The sequence below is a fragment of the Lycorma delicatula genome, chromosome 4, assembly GCF_047948215.1.
Source record: "Lycorma delicatula isolate Av1 chromosome 4, ASM4794821v1, whole genome shotgun sequence".
Lineage (NCBI taxonomy): Eukaryota > Metazoa > Arthropoda > Insecta > Hemiptera > Fulgoridae > Lycorma > Lycorma delicatula.
Genome location: NC_134458.1, coordinates 163,993,383 through 164,014,762, shown reverse-complemented (window position 1 = coordinate 164,014,762; position 21,380 = coordinate 163,993,383). Strand labels below are relative to the sequence as shown.

General features: G+C 31.8%; 1 protein-coding gene across 1 annotated transcript in view; it reads right to left on the bottom strand.

Moving 5' to 3' along the window:
* Positions 1 to 8,193: 8,193 nt before the first annotated feature.
* LOC142324047 (superoxide dismutase [Cu-Zn]-like) overlaps positions 8,194 to 21,380 on the bottom strand; it is a 267,530-nt gene continuing 254,343 nt past the window's right edge. The window contains exon 5 of the mRNA XM_075364645.1: positions 8,194 to 8,521. Within this exon, the coding sequence (XP_075220760.1) occupies positions 8,401 to 8,521 (121 nt within the window). The 3' untranslated portion in view covers positions 8,194 to 8,400. The remainder of the gene's footprint in view (positions 8,522 to 21,380) is intronic.

Genomic DNA, 21,380 nt, shown 5'->3' with positions numbered 1-21,380 from the left:
CACATTAAAAACTAGTTTCAATTATAGTTAAAAAATATATATTACTACTTAAATGTAAACGATAAAAAAATCTTCGTAAATAAAACCCTGTAAATAATCTGGAAGTCTGCAGGGAATGCCGGCTAGGCCTACTAGAGGTCTTAACGTTGTGCCCGATTTTCACTGAACGTGACCGTCATGATAATCATAAAAACATAATCGATGTGTTTTTATTGAAATGTATAATAGAGGAATTCTTAAGCAATAGGAATAAGAAGAGAAGGCAGGGCTGCCGGTAATCTCTTCGGTTATCTCAATGTCCCATCGTTACAGCCTTAATCCATTCTTATTTTTGTAAATAATAATGTAAGATAACATATTATTATACCTTTGTCGGTGCTATTTCTGATACCGTCACTTTCGATTTAAAACTTTCAGACAGATATTTTTGGAATTCGTAAAACGTTGTAAATGCAGTCAGTCCTAAGATCGTTCTAACGTTTACTTACTATTGTAAACGAAGTACTATTTCGCGAAATCTGTATCGGTTGTACATCCGGGTAATTTAATCGAAAAAACACCGTAGAAAGTGTCTCGGTCGAACACATATCAGAAGCGTTGTTTGAAAAGTAAAAAGATTAAAAAATATTTCATTCTCTGATTAAAGGACTCAAATTATTTTTATACCGAATTTTACGTTATATCGTTTTCTTATTAAAACGTCTTAAAGGTGTTAAAACTTTTTTCCATATCGGTCACAGGCAAAGAATGTAAACACGATTACATTGTATTATGGAATCGGATACCGAGCGACTGATTAATTACTTCTTAATTTAAATAAAATAATATGTTCAAAATTGAATCCACCCGACCGAAAACAAATCCAGTGTGTGTAGTCGAGTCATTTCTCTTACTTTAATTATTTTCTAAGCAAACAGGAATTTTTTAGCGTATGAAAAATACCAAGCATGACCGGAATTCGAACCGGTCTCCGCGTTGCGAGTGGTAGCGTCTCGCCCTTTTATTCTGAGATTCCGGGTTCTAATCTTGGTCAGGCATGGCAGGCATTTTCACCCGCTACAAAAATTGTATTCATCTCATCCTCTAATGTAATACTTAACGGTGGTCCTGAAGGTAAAACAGAATAAATTTACCGGAATAAATCGATTAGTACAGTTGCCGGAATGAGCGAAGTTCTATTCAAAGTCGCACCGTATAAAAAAAAAAAAAACGCGAAAATATTAACTTGTTATTAATTTATGTATATGTATAGCATTGTGCTGATATCACTAATAAGCAAAGATTTATGCGATGGGCTCACATAATCTCTTGAAATACACTATATTTACTCGTAGATGAAAAATGCATTTGTACTATAACCGTTAGATGAAAATAAGTTATAAACTATAGTAATGAAATCAATTCGTAATATAGTTAGTTAATATATTATATTTAGCTTTATTGTGTTAATGTTTAATGTTAACAATTAGATTATGAATATTTTTTTTAATAATGGCAAAATAGATGTGCGACTAAACCGTATTAAAAAAAAAAAAAATGTTAGGTAAGTTGATAGAAAGAAGCATATCTTTATGTTATTATCCAATAACGGAACAAAAAACTCAAGTCAATTGTTACTGGAATGTAGATAATAAAATAAATAATTAAAATTAAAAAATTAAAATTTATAAAGCGATTAGATACGCTATAAATTGATAAAAATATAATAAAAAGTTTTGATTTGTCGATTTATAAAGAATAACTCGTAATTCTTATGTATTAGATAATTTCAATAATGGTCATCTTGATTAGAAAAAGGATTAGGAATCGACAAGGAGATGATTAAAGATGCGAAATTAACCGAATTGATAAATGCAGATTCCTTTTTATCCGATGAGGTAAGGTCATGATTATTGAAATAAATAAAAAAAAAACTGATTGACTGTGATAATTTAGGTTAAACCGTAACGATGAAAAATAAGGTTTTCGCACTGCCATAATGGCGGTGGAAAAATGAAAGCCGGGTTACCAGTACTAATCGGATAGGGAGATATCGGTGGTAATTTATTTTTTATATATACCACAAAGTAAGCCGATATATTCTGCAGAGATTTTAAACGGCTTGTGGCGACAAAACGTAATAAAATTGATTTTAATAAGTACTAATAGTGACATGATGGGATTATAAACTCTAATAAGGATCAAGAATTTAAATTAACCGTGATCAAACTAACATAGGATAGGTTGTGTGTAAAGACTGTCTTTACATTCTGAATTCCAAGTGGCATGTAATTAATTAAAAAAGCTTTTTTTTATAAACTCGAAACCGGTAATTCGGAATGTAAATGCTTCGTATCAGAAACCGAGGTAGGTCGTAGTCAGTTTTCAAACGGACAAAAAAAAACAATCGATAAAGACATGGGTAAATTCGATTCGTGAAAATTAAAAACTGTGCATGTATATACGTTGGGAATTAGACGTATACAGTGAACTGCGATACTTTACTACATACCCGAAGACTGAAGCTGATCTGAACAGGCGCAGTACTAGCGAGATAGATCGTAAGATCAAGTAATTCCGATTGACTGGAACCATAACATTACAAGCGATAAAAATGACGAAGACATAATATTAAATCTGTAATCGATTTTCCTGTATTCCACCTTACATTTTACTAATAAACATATAGCCATTTACACGTTAATGATTCGAATTAAGGGCTAACTTTACTCGGATAACTATTCAAGTAAGCGGTAAAACTTAAGTAGAAAGCCTGATGTATTTTTCGTTTTTGGTTACGTTTTGAGTCGTTGACCGTAACATATTTTGTAAGAGATAGCAATTCGGTTCCTGTATGTGAATTTTGAAAAAAAATTAAATTTGCATTTCGTTTATCGATATCGGATTAATCTTTAACATGATTGCAAATTATTTTATAGATCGATAAATTTCATCGTAATTACTGTATCTGATTAAAGTTACGTCCGTAAATAATTGCAGTGATGCATTTTATTCTCTTTTTATCTTTGTATTCCGTTCAAAACTAAAGTAGAAGGAACTAGGGTTCAACAGCTTAGTTTATTTCAATTCGTGTCAATTATCTTGATTTGTGTCCGTTCTATTGTTTGTACGGGATTACGCATGGACGACGTAAAATGTTTTAAAGGAACTCTGAGAACGAACTTATTTTGATTACATGTAGAGATTTACGCGATTAAAGTCATAGAAATTCAGTGCGCTACTTCTTTAAAATAATTACAAAAGGTGGCCCCCTTTCGATGAAAGTACTTTTTGTATTCAGTCACTCTGGATTCGCGCCCAAATAATAATTGTACGATTTAATACAGAAACTTTTATTTACAGCCTGTAATTTAAATATTACATTCGTAGAACTATAAATCTCTTTCAAAGGTAAGAAAGTTTGCAATTAACTTATTGATTCTTATGAAGAATACACTTCTGTATTATACACTAAGTGAATAAATTAAAGATCCAAAAATATAATTTTATACCTTATTTTCATTTTTAGATTACTTAAAAAAGTTTTTTTTTGTACTTTCAAAACAATTCAAAATTTAAATCAACTATACAACAAATTTAAGCCGGATACCGATAGCGTACTGCTGTTTTGTCGATTATGGAAATAATTAGCTCCGCGTGAAGATGATTTTTATACAATTTTGATTAATTTATTATAAAAAAAAAAATTAAATAAATAAAAATAAAATACGCTAAAGAGTTACATTAATAATACCCAGGGATAATACAAAAGCGGTAAAATTGTTTCGATTTTTATTCTTAATTTTCATTAGGCATCCGATACTATACTACACTTTATTTGTAAAAAAAGTTTTCCTTTTCCTATTCGATTGACTAGAAAATGTTCGAAAAAGATTCTGAATATCTCCTGGCACCGGAGGAAAAGTATGCTGCTCTTTGATCGGTCGAGGGATAAAGGGCTTAACGATAGCATTTTTCGGGTTGACCTTGAAAATTGTACGGTCGGTAAATCTCGGAAGGCAAAACGGTTGTGCGATTAATTTTGAGAAATAGTTGCGAAAGGATGTGTAATAGTGAAATAAAACTGGTCTCTTATTGATCGGAATATCTAAGTTGTCGGGTAAGGTTTCTACCTTTTTTTCTTTTTTTCCCAGGCCGGGTATCCAATCAAGTATGCGCAGCCCGGGAAAGTGTCCTTTAAACTCAAAGGAGGCCTCCCCACCCACCGGCTGTACGTCCGGCACGGCAGGTCAGCTCCCCCGGTTGGATCTTTTGTTTTAATGTGCCTGCCTCAAGCCCCTCCCCCGACAGAGAACCAGGCCCGACAAAGCCGTCCCTAGCCCCCGCCGAGGGAACCGGGTCTCGGTCTTTTCATTACCCAGTTGTTATGATCCCCAAACGAAGAAATGATATTCTCCTCATAGCTGCTTACCTTAACGAAAATATTAAACTACTAAGTTACCACGGGGCCTCAATGGCCTTTTAAAAGGGCTACATCATCTTTAGCCTTTAGCACTATCTTGGCAAACTCTTCCATTTTGTTCCAATTGTCAGCGGATCGCAGGAGAAAAAGAAGCAGATTCTCCGGATTTAATTCTTGCAGCCCTGCACGTCGTCTATGTATAGTCCATCTATTACAGTGGAACAGAGTATGTTCGGCAGTATCCGAATCCGGGCAGAACATGCAAATAGGTGCTGGTCTTCTACCGAATCGATGTAAATAATATTCGAAACTACCATGCCCAGAAAGTATTTGAGTAAGATAATAACCAACCTCTCCATGTCCTCTATCAAGCCACATGCCCAAGTCGGGTATCAATCTCCTGGTCCAGGTAGCTTTAGTGGAAAGATCCCATCTGTCCTGCCATATGCGCCTGATGTTGGCTTGGGCTTCTTGTTTTGACATGCCACGATACCTAAGTGATCGCTCTTTAACTAAGAGGTCGATAGGGGGAACCGATGATAATACACAAGCCGCATCGTAAGAGATGGTGCGGTATGCAGAAGTGATGTTTATAAGAGCTTGCCTATGCAGAGTTCTAATTCTTACGACATTTCTTGCTACACAAAGTGCTTTTTCCCATATAGGTGCAGCATACAATAATACAGAGGTTAAATGTGAGGCAATGACCCGCCGCCTAGATGCACGTGGAGCTTCATGTCCAGCCAACAATCTTGTTAAAGCCTTTGCGGTATTCTCGACCTCTTTACATTTCTGTGCGAGATGAGGACTAAACTTTAGAGCTGGGTCTATAATGACACCAAGATATTTTGTTACTGCCACACGGTCTAGTCTGCGATCGCCCACGCGGAGATTTAGGTCTCTGAGTCGCCTTCTTCCAGCCAGAAAAATATAGTGACATTTATCTAAAGACAAAGATAGTTCTCGGTCCGAGAGCCAGTTATTAACCAATGTTAGCACTTCATTACCGGTAACTTCAAGGTCACGTTCAGTTTTGGCTTCAATTAATGTAGCCAAATCATCGGCATAAGCAACTATTTCCGAGCCTTTAGGTAATCTCAGTCTGAGTATTCTATCAATTACTGTTAGCCAAAGCAAGGGGCCTAACACAGACCCCTGCGGCACTCCTCCATGAAGCTGATATCTAAATTTACCTTCGAGCGCCTCGACCAAAGTCCACCTATCAGTCAGATATTCTCGTACTTGTCTTTTGATATAGGAACTAATCTGTTTGTCCGTGAGAGCTGCCATAATCGTATCCCACCGGACCGACCCAAAGGTATTTTTGATATCTAACAGAATAAGCAACGGGATTCTTCTGGTACGATTTTCTGGTAAGGTTTCTACCTGGTTACCCGCTTTAATCGCTTGGTATACATTAAACGTAGAGTAACTTATGCAGAGATTGAATTGAACGTTTTACTGGTTTAACCATAAAATTTAGGCATTTTTTCGTTTATTTTCTTGGTTAAAAAAGAATTAATAAAAAATGATAAACCAAAACTTTTAATAAAAAACAGAGTCGGTTATACCTTAATACGTTTTCATTGGATCTACATGCAACAGAAGTGTAATAACAAATAAAAATTTAAAAAATTAAAAATGTAAAAGAGAAGAATAGTGTTTTTTACTTCCTTGTACGAAGTAAAGGAAGTATGTGAACGCGAAAAATTTCGGTTTTCAGATTTCAACAGAAATATCCATATTGACCATTCCCGAATCCATTTGGACTAGTTTCGGCGTGACGTCTGTACGTACGTATGTATATTGCATAACTCAAAAACGATTAGCCGAAGGATGTTGAAATTTTGGATTTAGTAAGATGTAATTGTACACCTCCCACTTTGGTTGCAATCGACTGGACCAAAAGTGTGCAAAAGAGCACAAAAAAAAAAAAAATGGATTTTGGATTTTTTCTTAACTGCAGTAATAAGCCCTCATTGATAGCTTTTCAACGATATATCATAAGTGGTACTTATTTTCGCTGGTTCCAGAGTTATAGCTAAATTAAATTTTTATTGATGAAGTATTTGGATCTTACAAGGGGAAGGCACATCGGTCCGAATCGGACCTCATCTCACTTTTTTTTTAATTTAATTATATTGCTTTATTAATAATTATTAACCTCCGATTGTAAAAAAAAAATTACGATAATAATAATTCAATAATAACAATAAAAATAAAAATATATATCTAAATATCAGAAGTTATTAATAAAATAAAATTTTATGTACTTTTTATTTAAAAAAAAAAGTGTGTATGTAATTTAATAGGGGTACAAGGAAATTATGTGGTGTCCACATCAGATTTTTTTTTCTCAGATAAATCGATTAATGTTCTAATATTATATATTTTTGAATTATATTTAAAACATTTACTCAAATAAAAAAATAACATTACTCTATTTTATGTATTTTTGTTTTTACATATTTTCGAGATATTACAGTCTGATGAAGATGGATCTAACGAAAACGCGTTCCATTTTTAACAACCATGTAAAAGCAATTTTTTCTCATTTTATTTTAATTGATACAGTGAAAATGAATTGAAGGATTTATAAAAGAAGATTTGTTAAAGAAAATAAGTAAAATTGTAAGATGATTATAACTGTTTTAAGTATTATCACACGTGAAAGGATTAAATTTTAAGCTTCATACACAATAAAAACACCGTTTACGTTTGTTACTTTTACGAATATTGTACTAAGGAATGATTACCTGTACGGGAAACTACTATAACGGGTCAAACTTTTGAGTACTCGGTTTCCCTCTCGAATTTCTCTTGAAATTCCGGAGAAACTGTTAATCATGAAATTCGGAAAAAATTTATTTTATAATAACTCATTAAAGAAAAGCAGTAAGTTGGATTTTTTTTTATCTCATGACTATTATTTCCACCGGGTAAAGAAAAATTTTAATTTCTACACGAGATATTAAACGATCAATCCAAACACTTATGATTTAAATTTTCTTTTACATTTAACGTGGAAATACACATAAATATTATTGCAGGAACCGGAAGGAATAATCCCTTTTACGTCCGGAGAAATGGGGAGGGGGGGATAATTTTTTCAAACTTTATACCGGTCGGTATTTTGCTCTTTTATATTTCCGAATTATCATTCGCGTCAAAATTAAATACAATATTATAATTCTGGAAACATCGAAAAGGAAGTGGAGTTAAATACAGCTAGAAAGTTTTCCGTATCGCTTAGCCAGTTTTTATATTTTGATATTCTATCGATTGGCTGAATAGTTCAAATTTCTTTCTAATTTGATCTCTTGCCTTTTTTCTTGATGCAGTGTTGTATATTCAACCCTTGTACAAAATTATTTTTAACCGGATTCGAACGCGGTCGCTATTCTTTCACACAACAGTAGTCGCACATTTCCCGATCGGTGAAACATGTAATGCAAAAAAATACAGAATCTGTAAGTTATCGTTTGTTTTTTCTTTTTTTTAAATTTTGTTTATTAATTTAATTAATTTTAATCACCACTTAATAATTAAAAAAATTACAGTCATTGCATTTCTATTATACATACGTACATTTATAATGAATTATTCTAAATAATTACATTACACAGTAATAAATTACAAAATATAAATATAACATTTTAAATTATAATAAATAATATTAAAAAAAAATTAATAATTATAAATACACCTATAAGTATTCATTACTAACTTAGTTTTTCTAATAACACATAAATTTGATTATAGATAACTATGATTAATTAATTATATACTAATCTATTAATATTTACGTTGTGAAAATTGAACAAATATTTGTGTCTATGTGACAGTAAAAATTTATAATAATTTTTTTCTATTACAATTATTATTAGTTATTAAAAGTATATGTATACTATTTGTTATGTTATTCTGACGGCTGTGGTTTAATCACATTAAAGTTTTATTATAATAGAAATTAGATTTGAAAAAGAAGTCCCATACGTTCATGAGGATATTCTATATATAATATTTGATGATAAAACCAATAATAAAAATGTCAAAACTGGATATGTTGTGATAGAATTTGCACCGCCGGCCGCTTGAGTCCAGTAACCATCTGGGTGTCTGAAAAAAAAAAAACAGAATTGTTGAATCGCAATATCATGAATAATCAATACTGATTTTTAATCGTTTATAAATTGTATATTAAAATTAAGTTAAAATTTTTCTGAAATTCAAAAAGTAATTTGTTTATTTTATTAATCAATTTAAAAAAGAAGGTTTTCAAGTCAATTTGTGTAAACATTTTTTTTTTGTATATTCTAGCCTTAAAACGGCTCCGAAATATTTGATCCTACGTACACTTTCCGAACGTTCGGTCCGACATTCGTCCTTCTCTAGCTGGTCGTTTCGATTCCGTAGAAGAAGACGATAATTTCGTCGTTGCAGAATCGTTGGTAATTTTATCGTCGGCTTTATTAAAGAAAAAGTAATGGTCGGAATATAAAGTATTCTATGAATAAATAGCCATGTTTCTTTCGTTTTCCTTCAGTCGGCCATTTTGTAAAAAGATGTTTACATCTCGAGTTAAGATTGAGACATCTTAATATAAAATTCTGTATAAATGATTAACCGAATGTCTCTAATAAATAAAAAAAATACTATGTAAATACGTTAACGGATTTCAAAATAGCGGCCACGTCAAGTCCCTTTCCCGTCTAGATAGCGCTATAGCTCTAGAAGGGAAAGTATTGTAATCGGTCCAATTTGGGCATATGCGGTATTCACCGGGATCTTGACGTTTTGACACCTATGGAACCCAAAAAAACGGATGGAAATTTTCCGGAGGTCGGTTCGTATGTACGTGTGTTCGGTGTTGGCCTCTAAGTCACTTATCTCTAGAAATACTGGACCGATTTTGTTTTGACCTAACTTGGTCAGAACTTCTATATATGGGGCATTGATGCCATTAAATTTTCAACGTAAAAGGTAAGGCTGTTGAGCAAGGTCGCCCTCAGTATCTCGAGATTTAGCCTAATTAATATCATATTTTTCTTAGGCGCATTTGTTTACGATCAAAAAATAACAATATTTGCAAAAAAAGTTTTGCAAAATCTCACCCTCACCCTAAAATATGTTGTTGTAGTCATCTGCTATGTTGTGACGTCACAGGTGAATGGTAGAATTAAATAAATGAATAATATTTAATGTGCAAAATAGTAACTCGGTTTGGCTGGATCCGAAATCGCCTGGTACCTGGTGAGTTAAGCCTCGCAGCTACACCAGTCTGTCGACAGTACAAGCGAATTTCTTTTATGTAGGTTGTGGAGTTACATTAATTTAATTAGTGCCGACCGTCGCCGCTAGTACTGCCACACCCGCGCGAATTAAATACGGTATGCCGCGCGCTTTAGTTAGAATCATTGAATAAAATAAACGAAAAAATATTATAGCCGCGTGACGGGAAAAGTCAAACAAGTGCGTTGTCAGCTTTTTTTTATCTTACGTATTTCGGTAATCTATAGTTTTATCAAAATAAATTTTAGTCGCTAATAATGTTAAATCTTCTTCCATCGCAAAGAAAATGAACGTTATTTGTGAAAATCGCTCTACCAACTGCTGAGTTATTCCAGAAAATTGTAAACATAATATCAGCCGGAGTTTAAATCCATAAAATAAATAAATGTAATATACATAAAGTTGTTGTTATGTACCTAATACATTTGTCGTATTAGTGCTTAAGCTAGTAGCTGTATTCACTTATTTGTATTATACTAATGTAACGGTTGTATTTTTTTTTAAATCAATTGTTTAAATTGTTTATGATACCATGTTTTACGTAGTGTATAATTTAAATCAAAATATATTTTAATTTTGATATATTTATTTATTTTAGTATAATGCGTCTAATATTCAGTAAATGTTACATTTCATATTACTGTTGTGTAAATTAACACTCGTTTTTAACATCCAATGTACTCCTCAAAATAAAAATTAAAAAAAAAACGATACGAAAAAACAAAAATATTGAAAATTTAGAAAAATATAATTAATTATATATAATACATTTTAATTGTTTACACACAAACTACAGATGCAACATATAATACATGAACAAAATTATTAATTGAAATTAAAAAAAAAACTGCCAAACGGTTGCATAACTTTCCTGGCTTTTCTCTTGACAAATTTTTATTTTAAATATATTATACAGTTTTTAAATATTAAATTACTTTAGGTAATATTTCGAGTGCAATTGTTAAAGATCAAAATATCAAAATGTTTAGTATAGAAATTTAGGTCTGATTTGATTCCTTAGATCAATAACATTTCTACTTTAAAAATGATGCAGTATTAAAAGCATAATTTAGAAAAAATCATAATTCTTAGTAAAATATTTTGGGTCCCAATTGACCCTGTTAACAAATGACGTTTTTATCATCTGAATAAAAACATATATCTAAATGCATAAAACAAATATATATAATATTGTGGCCGCCATTTTTTAATCTCCAAAGGTAAAATTTTCTAAGTTATTTATTTTATAGACGGTGTTGTTGGATACATATGCAGCAAATTTCATTAAAATATCTCATTCCGTTAAAGTATGAATTTTTACTGAATAACACCAAAGTGGCGGTCAGACGGAAAGAGAGAAAAAATAGAGGAATTTGATCAAATGAACTTTTTTGTCTATTTCGATATCCTGAATCAGTCCTTTAAGTTTGGCAACACCCCTGAGTAGCTAATGTCAGGGGAGGGGGAAATATGGATACTGTGATGTCTTCTCGTCCGATGGGTTCAAAAATTAGGTCAAAGCTCGGGCAATTGTAATCAAATATTTTTATTAAATTTCAGCGTTTTTAGTTATAGGGTTTACGAGATGCGAGGTAAAAACTGTTTAGAAATAATGATGAATAGCCCTCCACCCCAAAGTCTAATTAACTTTGAAATTTTAATTAGAAACTTCGAAATTTTAAATAATTTAAGTGCTTTCATCGTACTTAAACTCAATTTTCTACCATCACCGCTAAACAAAATGAGAAAAATTCAAAATTCAAAATGGCGAAAACTATTCTTCCCCTTTTTTAATTCTGTCCACAATTAAGTAAAAGGTGAAAGATTTATTTGGAATAAAGAGAGTCCAGATCATTGTCTCATACACAGAACATTTTTTTTGCCATTTTGGAAGAATTTATGTCGAACCAGTCCGGAGACAGTAATCAAATACAAGCCTACACCTGCATGCAAGTGCATACATCTTCCGGAAATTTCTATTTATTTTACGTTTTTTGGACTCAAGGGGTCGTAAATCATTGATATTTGCAAAAACAAAAAACAAAAATTGGACCGATCTATATTCCTTTCTTTATGAACAATCAACAAAACAAAAAGCATCAAAATAGCTGGGAACTTATAGATGTAGCTAGGAAAGTAAAACTAAAAAAAATTGTAAAGTAAGGAATATAAATTTATTTTAATCGGTTTTTATATGTAATAATTTATAGTCATTATTACTGGTTAATTGTTTTCAAATGATTTGTGGTAAACAATAAAATTTTAATCGCAGATTTATAATTTTTTGACAATAGAATTTTGACAAATAATAGGATTCATTTCTGGTCACATTATAGCCGTTAAAAAATTATTGTTAACATTTTTATATTAATACGTAATCACCTATTGTATGTATGTTTAATCGAAAAGTGTATAAAATCATCCAAACTAGGGTCGGTAAAACTATTTTAAAAATCCATAAATGACGTTTATTTGGTCAAGAGCGTACATTCTCGATAGGCTAGTGTACTTTCAAACGCGTTTGCACTATACTAAGCGACATTTAACTTGACGGTTGTGGAATAAACAACAGCATTTTCGAGTATAGCCTATTCCTCGTACGGCTTATTAATTCATAAAATAGTTTCAAATGTACGTCGGCCAAGTTTTATCCGTCATTTTATACTGATTTCAAATTATTATAGTTGAATTTGTATAACAAAGACGAATCCAACCGTATCAACTTTTTTTTCTGTTTAGCCACCGTAAGGTATTACTTCAGAGTATGAATGAGGATGACATGCATGAATGTAAATGAAGCTTAGCCTTGTACAGTCTCAGGTCGACCGTTCCTGAGATGTGTGGTTAATTTAAAACCCAACTACATTCATCCTCTGAAGTAATACCTTACGGTGGTTCCGGAGGCTAAACAGAAAAAGAAAATCCAACGGTACCAAATTTATCTCAAAAAGACGGTGAAATCCCGGAATTCATTTTTTAAATTAAATGCCATGGACGTTTTAAAAGTCGTTTAATGTAACTGGTATTCAGCAGAATATTAAATAACGGTTAGATGAATAACAGTTTAGAATATAAAATTTGTTATCGCTGTAAATTGTTTTAATAGTTGTCTAAACTTTATTTTTTCGAAAAGACCTCCGTCAAGTTATGTAGTGGTTAGTATAGAAGGTATAAAAAAAATCCGCATTTCAAATTTTAGATATTAAATGATCGGGCGTGTCCAGCAGATTTGTTTTTTACTGCGGAAATTATATAATACGTAAACAAATATCACTAAATGAATTTGATAGTAACAAGAGGTGGCGATTTAGTAAATAAAATGTGTAATCAGGAAATAAACATAATAAAAAGCCGTAATAATTTAACTTAGTGTATATTATATATTTTATTAATTCTTAAAAATACGAGTATGTCTTTTTTAACTCATTTTGCATAAGTAGTTCTTTTAGGCTAAGTATAAATTAATCATATATAAGCAACATTTCTTATCTCTTTTAGATATACGTTTTATGCAAGCTGTAAATATATTTAATCTCTTGTTTTTCATTTATCTCCGTAAGTTTCCTCCTGATGAACATACGAGTAGATAATTTTTCTTTTTTCATGAAAAAAAATTCCAGAATCTAAACTTAATTATAATATTCAACTTCTTTTTTTTTATTAAATATTTTACGTCGTGGATTCTCAAAGTAGAAATTCGATTTGTTATCTTCGTATTCTAATAATCCTTTATAAATTTAATTCATTACTTCCTTGAACTGTATATGTTACCTATTAAACTTAGTAATTCAAATGTAATTTGTTGAAACAGGTGATGATTTCCCGTTGGAAATATAATGTACGCCATGTCGAGTAACCGAAATAGTGAATGTTACGGGATTATTGTTGTGATACCGTGAAACTGTTTTTGTTTGAGAAAATGATAACAGAATTCCAGATAAACTGTTATATACTGTTTAACAAACAACATTGCTCTGTTGTTTAACTAAAGGCGTACGGTAGGGGCGGGCACAAACTCACACATGGAATGATTATAAGAAAATACTACAAGCTAAAATATTAATCCAAAAATTATGACATATGATGACCTTCATGATAAATTGGTCACATTTCTACTTTTTTTACAGGAAGTTCCAATTAAATAAACAGTTTCGTTAAATAAAACATTAACAGTTAATTATCGTATAAAACTCAGCAAATTGAAGATGTTATTTATAAGTTCTGTTTCAATAGGAAGAAAAATAACAAACCTACAAAGAGATAAGAATATTATGTGTGTATTTGTACTAAGTCTGCGTTGTAGACTTAGTACAAATTTTGAACATTTATCTACAACTCTATTTATCCAGAGGATCTATTTCGTGCTGAACGCATACAGCTGTGCTTCACTATACTACCCTTAGCATATTGCGAAGCATCTCCAGAATTATGGTTCGAAAGGAAGGTTTCCGTCACATTGTTACGGAATTCTTCATTTGTAGCGTCCGATATCAAAGCTTGATTATTCCTCACAATATACTGTCGAGTGTATGATCGGGAATTCGTGGTAGCCATTGCGATGTGGTCGGTGATGCTTGCGTCGCACGGTGGATACAGCGACCCGAAAATCCTTCATTTAGGAAATTTAGCTTCTTCAATTAGGAAAATGTTAGCTGGAGACCGTTTTGCTGAAATCCAGACAAACTCCATGATACCCTTCTCTTGAAATACAGGTACAAACCGTTTTTCCAACATTTACAAATAAGAATCTTACTACTCATGTACTTTTCAAATATTGTCTGAACAAGTATCGTAATGTCATCCCGGCTCATATGACATGTGGTGGTTCCCTTTCCGATTCACGCATAAAAGGAGGATTCTTCTTAGCCCAGAAAACCATATTCCTGACTCGTGAACAGGAATAAATTTCACATTAATCAGAAAGTAAACCTCTTGTTCAGGTCACCGCGTTTGAAAATCGTTCTAATAAAGCACCGGTGGATGCAACAAGCTGTTCCATGTGTTCATCCGATAATTTATTCTAAAAGGTTGATTGAAATTATTTCTTATTCAACTCTTTTTTAATATAATCACACATTGTTGAGCGCTGTGTATTATTAGTGTATTCAATACTAGCTGTTCAATACAATCGGCTAAGGCAATACATGTTTATACTCGCGTCTTCTTTCGACTGTTACGCGGCCTGTCTTTAATACTTGCGAAAACAAATGATGTTTCTCGATCAGCACTGTTGCTTCATGAGGCGGGTTTTTGTTAAAGCGCCCACGAAATGCCTTTATCATTTACGACATTTTTTCTTCGTGCGTCGTCGTTTCTTGTAGACATGTCACCAACGGCTCCTCAAAATTAACCGAGTCGGCTCATTTCAATCAAGATATTATAACTAAAGCAAGAAAATAAATGAGTATCCTGTATGACCTTGAGAAAAAGGATGTCAACCGCGGTAAAAAAAAAAGAAAACGAATACTGCCAAATTTTTAAACAGTACCAACTTGTTTGTTGCAAGGTAGGGTGAGGGCGCTTCTCGAAACCGTAATATATGGTTGAACTGAACGTCGTATTCGTGTCTCTTCGACATATAGGATGACGAATACGACGCAATCTCACAGATCTCACAGATCTCACAAATCTCACAGATCAAAACGCATCTGATAATTGAGGATATTCACGTTCTAGTTGCTATTCTCAGCAACAGCGATAGACGTATTTCTGCCAGAATTTTAGCCGCTGAGGAATGTCAGGTAGCGAAAAGCCGATGAAACAGATAAAAAAACTTGTACTAGGCCACTCTTCATTAAACTCAATATATATTCTAATTTTGAACGCGTATTAAAATCTCATCCATGTAGAATCGGCAACACGGTTGAATATTATTAACAATAAGCTAGGTCACATTAAAACTTGTTTGTCGCCATGAAATTTATCGGTGCGAGACAGCCACTGCGAAGAAGTTATACTTTTTGTCATTTGTGTAGAGCGCACCAGGTCACGCACATTTCGCTCAAGTCGGTGATCCGATCTGTTCCTAGCATAATTTTGGCAAAAAGGGTTCATCACATTTTCCTAGATCGTAAATGTTTTTTCGACTTTGCTTCATAGATTTAAACTATCTCTTACAATTCCTGATATTTTATTGTTAGTGAGACCGAAATTGACTAGGTTTATGTCTGACAGGCTTCAAGAAATCACATTTTTAATAAACGACCGGTTGTGGTGGGAACACTCCTATCAAAGTTAAGTGTAATTTACATACATACACGCGCGCGCGCTAATTCTTATTTGCAATTGTTCTCACATTTTTTTAAATTATTTTTTTTGATCCAAGTATAACCGTCTTGGTTTAATTCTTTCTAATTGTGGTGGTGCTGGTCCGTCTACAACCCAAATATACTTCCGTTTGTTGAATGCATTATTTTTAAAAATTCATATGTTTTTCATTTCAGTTATTCTGTTATTTTTTCTTGAATATATCCATCGCATTATAGAATATATGTAGTACGGCTTGTTGTTAATCGTAACTTTAGAGCGACCTGTACGGCAGAGCGGTAATGTTTCTGTATTCATCGGGAAGGTGCCGGATTCCACGAATCACGATAAGATTTGAAATACTCTTACTCGCTAAAGATTAATTTATTATTATTAAATAAGAATTAGATAGTATAATCGGATGATTTTTCTCCGATTAAAATTAAATAACGACCTATCCGATCATTCGCTCCAGACAAGTAATAAAAAATAACTTCAGCGATGAACCGAACGTTAGAGCAAAATATTCTTACATTCAGATGGATATTCGGTCGATGGACATAAATTTCCTGATTGTGCATCGATTTTAATTTTTAGAGGTTCATTGTGCGATAAAGTTGATAACTGATATTATTCTTAAGCTATTCGTTTCTTATTTGTTTATATTTTACTAATTTTCGAACTGAAGGACATTAAAAAATGCTGTGGAATAATTTTTTCAAGTACTAAAAATTATTAAAAAATTCAATACTGTTCCTGTTGTATTCTAATTTTTAAGTTATCATAAAACTTAATTAATTAAATCGCTTGACACAACTTCTAAAAAACCTCGATAACATTTTGGATTAACTAAAAAAAATTAATTCTCTACTTGTAGAATTCTTGAAAATTATTCCCACTCTGTTAAGGGTAAAATATTTAAAAAAATAATTACAAATATTGTCATGTCAAATGGATTGAAACAAAAAAAAAATAATAATATCTAGAGCTCTGTTTTTAGGAGAGGATGTTTTTGTGTTAATATTTGTTTGATAAGTATTTCAAACTTATAACGGCTCATTCAAAAGAATAAGCCAAAGAAGAATTTAGCTACGGGGTAAAAAGGTATATCGATGTTACGAGTAATAAAATAATTTTTCAATTTTATTATTGAAGGAAAAGATAAATTTTAAGCTCTATACTAATGCCATAGAGTTAAGCGTCATTCTTGTCAGCTTTTTTCTTTAATATTAATTATGAAAAAAAAAAAACTTAAATATTACCAAATTGAATTTTTTCAATTCGTAGCAATTAGTTTATTAATAATTTATGTTCAAAAAAGCAAGTTATAATTTCTTATTCTAGATAAAATTATTAATTCTGTTTACGATCAGGATAGTAAGTTAATTTTAATTCTCAACTGATGTTATTAATACTATAACATTAATTAAACTCTTATTCTGAAGTTTACAAATTTATTTTAATATTTAAATGAATTTAGTTAAAGCAAATGAAAACTCATCAAAGGATCTTCACTTTTTTGTTGTTTGCCTTAATAATGGATACTTGATCCTTTGATGTACGGATATATATATATATATATATATTACAGAGAGAGAGAGAGTGAGAGAGAGAGAGAGAGAGAGAGAGAGAGAGAGAGAGAGAGAGTGAGAGATCTGTGTGTAAACTAAATACAGTAGAAGTGCGAATAAATTTATTCCATCCTGACTAAAACTTTTTGTTTAAATTTAATTTTCATAAAATAATACATATATATATTCTTTAAGTCTCCTGTGCCTTAGATTAAAAATATAACTAGCATAGTATTGCATTATTAGAATAATAATAATAATAATGATGATGATATAAATTCTTTTCATATTAAAGCGTGTATCCTATATTTACTTATACTTGTATTCTTTGAATAAAACAGTATTTGGGTTCTTCTACTGATTTTTGGAATGTAAAACTATTATCCACACAAATGATTCTCGCCATTCGATTGGCCGTATACCACTTTATATAATAAAAAAAAATCCTTCTGCCGGCAGTTATTGTGGGCTTTAAATTCGAAACAGCTTAATAAATAATTAACAGATTTCTATTATAATAACCAAGATACAGAAAAAAAAGCAGAAATTTTCCTATACCTTTTAAATATGTCTTTACATAAAATCGTAAACTGGATTCAAAACAACGGAGACGAACTGCAATCAGTACCGGATCAGTAAATAATAAATTAATTTTAAACATTTGTAATGAATCGTTTCTAAAAATTAGACCCGGACTAGGGCACGTCCTCCCATTACATCACTAAAATGTTAGATTTTGTTACAAATTATCCCTAGATTTCTAATCTGTTCCAACCTTACGTATTATTGTTAGTTATAAAGTAAATTATTCAAATAACTAAAATCCGACATCGATTTAGATTTAGAAACCTCAAAAATTCATTAGAGACTGATTACTCACAAGATTGTTCTAAATCATGCAAGAATAAACAATCAACCTGAGTTAATTAATCGTATTAAAACATTTATTATAAGCTCACATTAAGATTTGATTAACGGACTAGCGTCCAAATTGTAAGAAAGTAGCCATTCTACTTTACTGCATGAGCGGAAGAATGCCGGTAATCTTATCCGCACAACGTTAAAAGGACTGCTTCATGTTACTTTCATTTTTCTAGAACGTATAAACAGATATCGACGTGTATTTTGGTATTTACGTCTTAAAATTTTCACAGGTTTTATTTATCCCTCGATAGATGTTTTTTTTTTAATCAGATGATTTAGATGTTTTTCTTAGTAGTATTAAAATTAACCCTCTTATAAATAGGTTTACAACCAAAAAAAACCGTTCGAATTACTTTATAATTTTTGTTCTTTTTTCTTTTAGTTATAAACATTGGAACAAAATATTTGCAGAACTGAATATACTAATTTAATTCAAAAGGAGCACAGATTCAATGGAGATATTAATTTTTAATGCAGGCTGATAAAAAAAAGGTCGCAACATGTATGGGTATTTGATGATACCTTTCAGATATTTTTATATAAAAGTTTTAGCACTTTGAGGAAAATTGAGTCAAGATAATAAGGTAAAGGAAATGTTTGTAATTTGAATTAATTTAGTACAAGTTATTTCATCTTTATTCATCTATTACGTACAGTGATTTCGGTTGTTTTTTCTATTTTTTCTCGTTCATCGAGGATAAAATATTTTGTACATTAATAAAATAAATAAATAAAATCGCCCTCAAAATATTACTTCAGTCATCTTGTACAACGTTTTTACAGTAAGTTTTTCAGAACTAATAACATATCGAAATGAAGATGAAACGTCTTTCGTTACTATTGGAAGATTTCATTTCGACTGTTGGTGATTTGATTACATACGAAAAGCGTTTACGAGTAATTTTATTAAATTACCGAGATACAATATTTTTACATAACAGAACTACAAGTCAGTCAGCTTATTTTGTTATATTCAACCGGGTCTAGTATTATAAAAATTTCTTCGATATCGGCTCAAGGTTTACTAAACAATCTATTTTTGTATTATTGATCATGAAAAAAAATATATCTTGTAAAAGGGAATAAAGATGTTTTTTAGGAATCGAAAATAAAAAATTATAAGCGATTCGATACGAAATACAAACTACTGAAAATGGTATAGCGTTTTTAGAAAAAACCATTTAGATTCTGTTACGGAAATTGAGGTGCGAATCGTTTTCTCATCGTTCTCTTCACCGTGCCGGGTGAAGACCGTTATACTGTCGTAACATCACTTGTCGACTTCAACCGATATACGACGCGACCATGGCGGAATAGTTCGGAAAGTTTTCGGCCTGGCACAGAGATGGCACAAATATAACCGAATGACTATGATTTATCAAGTATGATCCTTTAGATTGCTGCTGGAAAGTTTCAGACGAATTTAGTTGCTTGTTTGTGTATCGAACAAAGGCAATGCGTTTTGACCATTTAAAAAAAAAAATTGAAGTCCTAGCTGTTATAATGTATTTTGTTTTAAAGGCTTAACCCAAACGGATATAGTTATAAAAGACGGTTAGATTACACTTGAAAGGATTCTCTCAAGAAAAAATGGGGTTAAAAATGTAGGCTGTTAAATTTAAAAGTGATCGTACATCCATTCAAGACGAAGAACACTCGAGCTCTCCAAATCAGCTATGATCGACGAAATCGTCGCAAAAATCCGCGATGCCGTATTAAATGATCGCGAGTTTGCTTAGATCGCATACATTTTCGATAAACAATGTTGATTATATTTTAGACGACGTTTTGGGTTTGTACATTTCTCAAGGGTGTTTAAACTTATTTAATCGTGATTCTGCTGAATTTATTCGACGTTTTAGTAGATGAAACATGGATTTACCGTTACATTAAAAGACCGAACAGTAGTTCAAACACTGGGTGGCAGCAGGTGAAAGTGCGCCAAAGAAAGAGAAAACGGTTTATTCTACAGGAAAAGTGACGGCTTCGGTTTTTTTGAATACTCGTTATGTAATGCTCATAAACAACCTGGAAAAAGGCAGGATCATCATTGGGGAATATTAGACTATCTGTTGGACCGATTGAAGGGTAAAATTCAGATAAAAGTAAGCATCCAGTTAAAAAGAAACTGATTTTTCGCCATGATAATGCACCTGTATATACTTATCGGATTGTTGTTGCAAAACTCAGTTACCTAAGCTTCGAAGTGCTACATGTGTGCCGTGTTTGGCGGATTTGGCTGCCAGCGATTACTTCCTCTTCTTAAACATGAAGAAATGATCGCTGAACAAAGATTCAGATAATTGGGTAAAGCTGAGACAACCGCTTATTTTGCAGAATTTGATAAATCACATTATACTTAAGTTATTAAAAAGTTGGAAAGTAGTTGGTGTAAATGAATCTAATTTCAAGGTTAATAAGTTGAGAACTTAATTTTTTTTTGAAAAATCTTGTGTTCGTCAGATCGAAAACTGTCCCTACGACCCTTGTATGAAAATACAAGCGTTTTACTCGTATGGTCCTACAAGTGAAATTTTATTTTATTCACTACAGGGTTCGTTCGATGTGTGCAAATATCATTATTATCAGAGAAAGGAAATCTGATCGATGTTTTTTTCTATTTTTGATCCTGCACGTATGTCAGAATCATAAAAATGAATACGTGTAGATCAAAGCAATAAATCATGTAGTTCTTTTTGTTAACAAATAGTGAATTGTACGTGAATGGGGGTTTAAAATAATAATTTCATCGATAATAAAATATAAATATTTATTTTTAAGATATCAACTGATATAATCCACCATTTTAGAACGGTTATGAATGCAATGTATTCGCAATATAAAGGATCGTCAAAAAATTTACGAATGCATTTACCTAAATTTATGAATGCGGTTCCCTAAGTAGAATTTAATCAAAACTTTGTAGATATACGTTATAAGATCGG